Source organism: Polypterus senegalus, chromosome 7 (assembly GCF_016835505.1).
Source record: "Polypterus senegalus isolate Bchr_013 chromosome 7, ASM1683550v1, whole genome shotgun sequence".
Taxonomy (NCBI): domain Eukaryota; kingdom Metazoa; phylum Chordata; class Cladistia; order Polypteriformes; family Polypteridae; genus Polypterus; species Polypterus senegalus.
Genome location: NC_053160.1, coordinates 123,883,999 through 123,894,589, shown reverse-complemented (window position 1 = coordinate 123,894,589; position 10,591 = coordinate 123,883,999). Strand labels below are relative to the sequence as shown.

General features: G+C 35.9%; 1 protein-coding gene across 2 annotated transcripts in view; it reads left to right on the top strand.

Moving 5' to 3' along the window:
• The window catches only part of rad17 (RAD17 checkpoint clamp loader component), a 120,189-nt gene that overhangs the window by 94,206 nt on the left and 15,392 nt on the right, over positions 1-10,591 (top strand). For both annotated transcript variants that reach the window (XM_039759243.1, XM_039759242.1), the window contains exons 14-15: positions 2,977-3,123; positions 8,766-8,886. In XM_039759243.1, coding sequence (XP_039615177.1) covers positions 2,977-3,123; positions 8,766-8,886 — 268 coding nt within the window. The remainder of the gene's footprint in view (positions 1-2,976; positions 3,124-8,765; positions 8,887-10,591) is intronic.

Here is a 10,591-nt window from a genome sequence, read left to right as displayed (position 1 = left end):
TGGCACTGTCAGTCCTCCACTCCTGTGCGTGTCTTCATAATCCGAGCTGAGGACCTCATAATCGTATCGTGCAAAAGAAAGTGTGAATCGCCTTAATATTATTTTGCCGTGGTGTAGAAAAGGGGTCCGTGTTTGCACTTGTCTGGGCTATAGCGCGGGGAGGATGAAAAAATTAAAAGTGCTCACTTTGACTTAAGGCAGAAGCGCAGTCAGCGTCTCAAAGGCGGCACAGCTATGCCGCAGCGCTGGCTGCTCGACTTTTGCTGGGCAGGAGACCCCAGTTTTTGCAGACACGTTCATGATATCAAAAGTCTCAGCGCTCTTTGGAGGTCATTCATATATATATATATAGCAAAATACCCGCCACGCAGCGGAGAAGTAGTGTGTTAAAGAAGTAATGAAAAAGAAAAGGAAACATTTTAATAATAACGTAACATGATTGACATTGTCATGAGTGTTGCTGTCATATATATGCCTGCCTAAATAAGTCACCCTCGCTTTGCTCTTACTTTTTTACCGTTCATTTAATCATGGCTAGTGGTGGAAAAATTATAAAATGGAAGGAGGATGGCTTTACCAAAACAATTATTGATGGCGAATCGATTATTCATAAAGCTTGAATTGGTGATCTGTTTTTCTGTGTTAACCTCATATTTTTTCATACTTCTTCTCAAACTAAGGTGGTGCGAAGGTAAAATGAATCGGGATGCGCTGATCAAAGTAATCGGTGTACCAGGAAATCATGCATTGACAAAAGCTCCCCTTTGCTTGTAATGCAAAGTGTGATTATAAATGCATTATTTTTTAACGCGTTATGGAGCACATGCATCGAAGCTTCTCAGCTGTGCTTGTGCTAAGAAAAGGAAAGATTTTAAAAATAACGTAACACGATTGTCAATGTGACCTTTTGTAAGTAGTGCCTGGAGGATTCAGTGTGGAGAAACTCTAGAGACAGTGTGTATATTAACTTGTGGATTTTTCTGTGAGTATTTGGTGGCAGTCTGACGAACTGGTTCGGAAGACGGCGTTAGCCGCGGAGCTCAGCTCAGAGCGAAATTAGATGAATGGGAGGGGAGATGATGACGTGACTCCCCACCCCTTAACTGTCAATCCCCCACAAACACAGTCTCTCGGAATTTGCATAAGCACACCCCTTCACCTACAATTTTAACTTAGTTACAAAGTGATCAAAACTCTCGTTTATATCCTGCGTCCTCTCATTAAACTTGTATCCCGCATTACCTGTGGGCATGTGAAACGCCAGCGTAGCCTGTCTATGAACTTAATTTAAAGGTTAGGTTTACACCTTGCTTTCTTTCCGAGGTAGCAGCACTCATGAATATGGTAGTATATGTCACTCGCTCGCTTCTTATTGTTTCCCTGCCTTCTCAATTATATAATGCATGTTTTCTTAAGCGATTTTTGGAGGTCTTCCTGGTTTTCTACGTACTGCGTTGACAGTCAGTTCACGTGATTACATGGGAGGCGTGATGATGTCACATGAAACTCCGCCCCCCATGTCTTTCCAGCTCAACTCTATTACAGTTAATGGAGAAAAATACCTTCCAGTTATGACCATTAGGTGTAGAATTTCGAAATTAAACCTGCCCAACTTTTGTAAGTAAGCGTAAGGAATGAGCCTGCCAAATTTCAGCCTTCTACCTACACGGGAAGTTGGAGAATTAGTGAGTGAGTGAGTGAGTGAGTGAGTGAGGGCTTTGCCTTTTATTAGTATAGATATACACACATATATATATATATATATATATATATATATATATATATATATATATATATATGTATATGTATATGTATATATATGTATATGTATATATATGTGTGTATATATATATATATATATATATGTGTGTATATATATATGTGTATATATATATATATATACATATACATATACATATAGATATAGATAGATATAGATATAGATATAGATATAGATATAGATATAGATATATATATATATATATATATATATATACGTGTGTGTGTGTGTAATAAGTAGCCGAACACACAACGAAGGTTTGAAGTAGCCACCCATATACTTTCCCTGGTTTCAAAAAGGTTGAAGTGTCAAGAGTCCAAAAAGGGAACTGATCCAACTAGGTTGGATGGCAGGATTTTAAGGTAGTTCAAGGGAAGTAATGTCATGGGACCATAATCTGATACAGGCGGAGTTTCTTGTGTGTGGTCTGCAGAGAAAAAAGAGAGAGATTTAGTGTAACCTGCCGCCCCCTGACCTGGCATGGAATTAGTATGTTCTGGTCCCTTTGGTTGACTCATTTGTAGCGAGTGGAGTAAATTCTTTGCTTTTTAATTTATTTTTTTCCTCTTACACTCATAGAAAAATACTTGATAGAAACCTCACAAAGAGTGCTCTGGAACTCTGGTTGGGGCAAATATTAACATTCCAATATGACTGTCACCAAAAGTATGCATTTGGAACAGCACAGAAGTGACTCAGGACAAGTGTATGAATGTTCTTGAATGGCTTATCCAGTGCCTGGTCTTGAGCACTGATTCATCATGTTCAGAGAGACCTGTAAAATAGCATTATATTGATCCTTCCCATCCAGCCTGACAGAGTTTCAGATGTTCTGCAAAGAAAAATGGGAGAAGATTAGCAAAGCCAATTGTGGAATCATACGTAAGAAGGCTTGACTCTGTAGTCACTGCCTACAGTGCTTCAAATAAGTATAGAGAGTAGGATTGAAAGACTTGTGTACATGTGAAATTTCTTTTTTTAATTTCTAATACATTTACAGTGTAAAACATTTTTTTCTTTGTAATTGTGGTGTACAATATATAGATTATTTATTAAATTCATTAAATGCATTTCGCAGTGCAGTTATTATGTAAGAAAATGTGTAAAATGAAGCACAATGAATACTTTGTGAATGTACTGTACGTTTTCTAGTTTTTCGTTTGCAGATTTATGATTTTCTTTTTTGTCTTTTTAAGTGTCGCTCAACATTAGCAGAATATAGTGCAGCAGTATCTACACGAGGGATCATTCATTCCAATAAAGCCAGATGTTCTTCCGGTATTCATGTTGGAATGGGATTTAAGCCCTTTCATAAACCACAGTGGCTTATAATAAATAAAAAGGTATGTACAATTGGTGTGCACAAGTACTACATATATTGTTTAGTGCTTAGCTTTTCCAGTTTGTTTTTCTTTGTATTTTTATTGGTTTTGTAGTGACAGCTAAAATGTTAAAGCAGAAGTGTAGAGTAAAACATTATATCCTTGTTCATCTTGAGCATTAGACCAGTTTTCAGGAGAATAGGCCATTCAGCCCAAAAAAGCTTGTCAGTTCTTAAATATTGTTTCAATTAATTTACCTCTGGTCAATGTTAACCCTAAGCTTACTAACCTTGTTAACTTGGATTACCTGAATCACTTTTTGCTTTTACTTTTGAAAAATGTGTGTCAAGGGTTTATATTTTCACTGCAATTCTGTTTATCTTTGTACAGTGATGTTCCCCAAGGGCTTAAAGTGCTGTAGCATGTTCACAGGAAAATTTAAATTTTAAACTTCACAGATTATGTAATGCGTAAACATAAAGACACACGATCCATTTATGTTAATTACTTTGAAACTGCTTTTTTCTTCCTTAACATAATTGTTGTATTGTTGCCAGTTCACAACAGAAGAGAGGGAAAAAAAATCTAATCTGTATCATTCCTGGAGAATATAAACTTCTGATGGGTCCATGGTCAGTTATAGTACAAAATCAGACACTGTCATAACTGTTGTTCTAAAAACTTTGTTCAGTGAGGTTCCTACCCCCTCTTGGGTGTTCTAAAGTATACAGTGGCATGCAGAAGTTTTAAATCCCTTTGAAAGTCACCATTTTTTTTGGAGACAAAAGGTTTGTACACACATTTATCCATTCATTATTTTAATGAAAATTGTTATGCTGTAACAATACATTTCCAAAATCAAAATAAACAATTTTCTGTAGAAATTAAGTGAAGAACAAAATGTCAAAATACTGTTTGCGTAACGTTTTGGCCAGACATCAAAGATGTATATGTGGCCTAAAGCTAAAAGTGCCCATGTTTAAGAAATACATTGCAACACAGCTGAAATATGGTGGTGGCAACATTGTGGTATGGGGATGTTTTTAATCTGCTGAGACTGGGAATCTTGTCAGAGCTGAAGGGACAATGGCTGGACACAAATATTGCATAATATTGCAGGAGAGATTGCTCCAGTCTCCTAGGAACCTACGGCTCTGGAGAAGGCTCATCTTTCAACATGACAGTGGCACAAGGCCAAAGCGACATTAGAATCGCTCAAAAACCGAGAGATGAATGGTTTGGAATGGCCAAGTGAAAATCCTGATCTTAATTCTATTGAGAATCTCTCGCACTGTTTGAAAACTGCTGTCCAGAGGCGCCATCCTACCAACCTAGAGGATTTCTTTAAATTCTGCCAAAAAGAATGGTGGTAAATCACTTCTGAACAATGTGCAAGACTGGTACACCAAAAGAATTAAGGCTATTATTGCAGCAAAAGGGTTCTCAACATAGAATTAATTTATAGGGCTTGAATACTTATGCAAACACTAACTTTTGAGTTTCTTTTTCATCTAAATATCTACAGAAAATTTATTTTGACTTTGGAAATATATTGTTACAAGCATAAGAGCTCACATTACAAATACTGAATGGATAAATATGTGTACAAATATTTTGTCATGCAGAAAATGACAATGAGTTTTGAGGGGATTGAATATTTTTGCAAACTAATGTACGTCTGTGATGGGCCTTTAAATCTGTTGATTATATGGCTCCCAGTATCATTGTCTTTCCATGGTCAGGAAGAAAAGCTTGGAAGTACAGCATTGGCACCAGGTGCCAGAGCAGGACACCAAGAAGATAAAGAGAATTAAATAGGGTTAGTAGGAGTTTGTAATTTATTAGTTATCTTTTTATAGAAATGTCTAAGAAAAAGAGATGCTAAGGTTGTATTTTCTTTTTTTTGGCTATGATTATTGCAGCAGCATTTTAAATCAAGTGAAAGGTTTATGCAGAATGACTTGTGAATAATGCTTTGCGGTAGTCAATCTAGCTAGAAATAAATGCATTAATTTATTTCTCGGTATTATTCCATATTCAGAAAATTTTCTTACCATGGAAAAACCTGGATTTTAGAGAGTTTTGTAGGTGTGTTTTTAAAACATATACAGTATACTGGTGTCAAAAATATTAACACTGTTGTTTCAGTAAAAATATTTAGGCCGAGTTAAAAACTGACAGAATATTGTTTCAGTCCATATCGTTCCAGTTAAGTAATGTTTGTTTTGTTTTTTTTTGTATTCAAACTCGGATCGTTACCAATCCATCCACTCCTGCAACTCATTGGGAAAATTAAGGGTACTATTGCCGAAACATTAGCTCTAAAATAAGTACAGCTATACATCTGCATAAAGTGAAAATGAATGTTACAATTTGCAGAAATGAAGGCATATAACGCAATTTAAGAAAAAGGTGCAATTTGTTTTGCAAAAAATGACAAAAACAGTTCCCAAAAAGTGCATGTAGCAGAAAGGTAGACAAATACAATAGCTTTTAAAAATGTACTAAAATTACACAATTATCTCAAGCATCAAAGGAAAAAAAAAAAAAAATTATCGTGAAAATTGCACCCACCCAATTAATGTTCCATCTTCTAGCAATTAGCGTAGACACCTATTCCCTTGTCATGCGTTCCGTGCCCCTTTAAGCCACGGAGTTAATCACGCACACTCGCCTGATCACTAGACGGTGGTAGTTCATGCTCACGTACACCTCCAAGCTTGTGTGCAATTGGTTATCTGGTGCCTGATGATAATGGGAATTCATTATTGATGCCTTTTGTTTTTCAGACCAGTTTTGGATCTTGGCCAATTTTTGATAAGTCATGCAGGCTCCATTTCCATTTGCACTTTCTCATGGTTTGGAGGTTTCACACTGCCTAAATAATTTAATTTAAGTTTTTTTTATTGGTGTAGAATAAATTGTAATTTCTATGGAAGCATTGGTTTATATTATCTCTACATTTTATTAGTTCATTGTTCTGTTCTTTCAGGGTTAATTCATCTCAGGTGTATTCATTTCGCTAACATTTGAACAAAAACATTAAGATGAAAGGAAAAAATCACTTTGCTGTCCCAATATAAGCTAGAGTATTTTTCAGTTTCTTTTTTACACCTTGCCTGATGAAGGGGCCTTAGCTGCCTCGAAAGCTTGCATTTGTAATCTATTTAGTTAGCCAATAAAAGGTGTCGTTTCACCCTACTTCAAAGTACAATAAAACTTAGTAGGCTACCTAAAATAACTAAGTGTAATGGGCGAAAAGTAAAAGGCATTAATTTAAAAGTAATCGCATGATGGTAGAACATATAATACCAAACTTCTCCTTCAGTATCCCTGCTGTAAATAAAAAGGGGCACTGAGTTCCATGAAATGCCATTATCTTCATAACACATCTTAGCTTTGTTGTTTTATATATATATTCATGTGTGTAATGATTCACACTTTATGAAGGATTGTGTTTTAAAGAGTTACTTTTATTTGAAGACTTTAGAAGATTTAAGCTATGTTAGAGTAAAATTGAATGTACAGTTATTGAAGCACATGAATTTAAATATTTACCAATTTTGACAGCCCTATTGCAGATTTGTTTGTTCAATGTTGAAAGTAGAAGGCTAATTTTTAAAAACCGCATATTGAGTGACAGGAGACAGGACTGTTGCTTGGTTTGAAGAGGTGTGTATGTTTTGTATGCATCTGTATAGTAGTCCAAGGGTTTGAACACTCTTTTAAAAGAATGAGTGAGCAGGAAAGTGCAGTTGTTACGTGTAGAATCAATACTAAGAAGAACGAGTGTTACTACTATTTCACAATTTCAGAATTAATATTTAGTGTGTCACAAAATCAACAAATGCCACAATAAGGTTTGGGGCAGCCACCTGTATATTGTTTCCTGGCTGCAAAATTAAATGAATAATTGTACAGAATTGTACAGGTTTGAGCCGAGAACAGAACTGATTTGCTTGTCACAAAGAAGTCCGCTTTATGGGAGAGCAGAGGAAGTGATGTCCTCAGTAGAGTTGGAACTAGAAGTAGTGTCATTGGGCCAGGACTGGAAGTGATGTCATTGTGCCCCGGGACCGGAAGCGATGTTATCTGCGACAGGCAGAATTTCTCATAACTGGGTCTGCAGAGAAGTGAGAGAGAGTTGGTGCACTCTGCCACCCCCTGGTCTGACATGGAATTACTCTCATTCAGGCCCTTTAGCTGTCTCCCATGCACGCTTGTGTGACAAGAGAGAAATCTGTTTTTGACAATAATAATATATGGGTAATTAAAGTCACCCATATTCCCCCTCTAAACTATTTTTTTGATATTATTAAAGTTGTTTGCATACATGAGATTTATAACACCAGTTTCAACATTCTCAGGTCACTATCCCCTGTAATTTCTAGTCAATTGCAAAAATCCACTCTAAAATAGTGAGCCGTACAAGCGTTTAAACTGACCAAGGCATGCCCTCACTTTCCTGGCTTGTGTTATACAAAGGGCAGGAAATGGGCTGGTATGCTGTACTGGCAGTTTCCTGTTTATACTTTTGTGAACCACAGAGTAGCGGCATAAGGTGGTTTGACCTTGAAGTGTCACCCTGATTCTCTGCAGTATCGCATGTATTGTACCGCAAAGCTCCTCCCTGTTCCTTCCAGTTTATGCATTTAAGAGTATGTGACGTTACAATGTGGCTGGAATTTGTAACCATTTTTTGCACCATTACGAGGTGTAAGAAGAGGCCAATAGAATAGGGGAGAGACTGCTTTTATCCAAAGAAGCCACTTACTAATAATCCATTGTGCCTAACTTTTCTTTGCCCACTTCACATCTCATTTTCTATGCAACCTGATACCTTGTCTCTTTTTCCTGTGCAGTACAGCTACCCTTTTTACTCTCAGCCATCCCCATTTTTCTGTGTGATTTACAGCGACAGCTTGGTCAGTGGCGCAGTTTTGCTCGAGTCATTCATTTTCATGAACTTCATGCCCTATTTCTCAATGTTCACAGCTGAAACAAAAAGTGACACATTGCCTAAGAATATCCTTCTTGTTATAGCTTTTTTTATTAAAAATCATTAAGAAATAAGTGTCAAGATAATTTTCCCATATGACACCATATTTCAATCAAATCCGTTAAGGCATTTTTGAGATTTTAGTTTTTTGATATTTTGTTTTTCTTTTGTGGGGGGAGGTTTATATATTGCTATATTGAAATGTCCTTTCTTAGCAGATAACTACTGCTAAATACCTTCCTGACAAATCTTAGCTTTTTAATCAAATGTGAAATAATGTTTTTGTTGATGAATGAGTAAGTAAATGAATGAGTCCGTCAACTTTCCACTAAATAGGTATAAATTGGTATCTTAGTACTACTGTCCATTTCTTTTAGTTAAGTTATAAACCTGACCTGTCCTAAACTCCCTTTCACCTCATTCCCTATTCTAAACAATCCTCAACTAACCAAGTCATTTGCCTCCCTAATACATAGTTCCTCTCTGGTTCAAATGTAACACCAGTATAAAAGCAAAAGGAGATCCAAAATGGAGCAATGTCTCCCCAGAAGGCATTTGTGTGTCCAAATTTTGCTGGGATGAAAAATGGATGTGTATAGTTAATACCTTTTAAAGAGAGCTATTACTAATTTTTCGTTATAATATATATTTTATTCTGTTTCAGTATCGTGAAAACTGTCTTGCTGCAAAATCTCTCTTTGTCAATTTCTGTTTATCACCGACGTGTCTTCAGACTCAACTTTTGCCTTATCTGGCCTTATTGACCAACCCAATGAGAAATCAAGGTAAGCAGAAAATAAATTTCTTAACCAATAGTAATTGTGTTTTTAAGACTTCAAGTGTTTTCTCCTAAAGTCTTAATGGGAAAATGTATACTTAATTTTTGTAGCTATTTTTGATCGTTGATACATCAAAGCATTTTTATTTTTCTTCAGTACTCTTAAATCCATGCATTTTCAAAAGGAGCTTTTTACAGGAAACCGAATGATGTGAGCTTGTACAAACTTATAAGTACAAAGTCAAAGTGGCATTTAAATTCCTGGTGTTCATGACGGCAAGTTTGGTCAGTAAATGTTATAAATGGGCTAGGAAGATATTCTGTATAATTCCAAATGGGATACTTTTTTTTAATGATTCATCTTTAAGCCAGTCACTTAAGTTTGGGTAATCATTAGTTATTTGCTGAATGTCTCCAAAGTTTTTGAATCATACAAGTGATATTTTAATCAGTGTAATCATAGGTGATACAAGAAGAATTGGGACTTTTTGTGGTACACAACAATAATAATCTAATAGTTAAATTTGTCTATAGGTTATAATCAAATTGGGGGAAAAACCAAAAGAAGTGTAACCAATTATATCTCATAAACAGTGTTAAGTCTCCTTGGAAAAAGGTGTTGGGTATATATATATGGTATATACTCATTTGCCCTATGAAATTGTGTGATAAAGATAAGCGTGGTTTTTAAATTAAAAATATACTTAAGGACTTCGCTCGCCAATCCCACCACACTACTTGCCAGCAACTTTGTGTCTCTGTCGTGTATATGGATTTTACTTTCACCAAACAACAAATCTTTTAATTCTCGCGGATAGGCCTTTTCATTGGGAAGAAACACTATTTTTCCCTAATGGGAACACAAATTAGACGATCTACAAGTCTCCGACTTAAAGTTTAAAGCTAAACAATATCTACATACTTCTGTCATATCACCTATGTCCATATATTCGATTTGTTTTCGCTTTTAACTTTTCATCAATATTGCATTGAATTTTGATTCCGTTATTGGAATTATATTGTGACAACACAACGTATAACTGCACATGAGTGAATATCGTTTTTCTCTCTACAAGTCTGACAAAAGCATTCACACAAATGAGAAATGATTGAACCATATGCGTGGTTATGTGGGAAGAACCTTTCCAAATCTCTTTGCATAAGCTCTTGTCTCGCGGGGCTTGAAATTTTCTCTCGTGGGATTTCACTTTCACCAATCAACAGATCTTTTAATTTTCATTGATACGCCTCTTCATTGGGAAGAAACACTTTTTTTTTTTTTTCCTCTCACGGGACGTGAAAGTGCCTCTCCAAGAAAATCAGATATATCTTGTTCATGTTGGTGTTTTTGTAAGGCTATAATGGGGCACTGCGCACAAAATAAAAGCTACCGCTTTCGGCATTCAGCCCCAGCTTTGAACATTGCTCCTGCTGAGGAGTTTGGAGTGATCAGAATAACTGATTGTATAATATATCTGGTCTTGAATATTTGTGTTTTTTTAATTTGCAGGTTAATTTTATGATGTGGAATGATTAGCATTTTACATAGGCATCCTCTAATGAGCTTGGCATAGCCATTATTTTCACATTGATTCCTATGGTGTTTTTTGTGCTTACCTAATATTATCAAGAATCACTAATAAAACTGGGTAAATACATTTTACATAGATTCATGAACTAGGGAGGGGAAAAAAGCATCAATGTTTGCATAA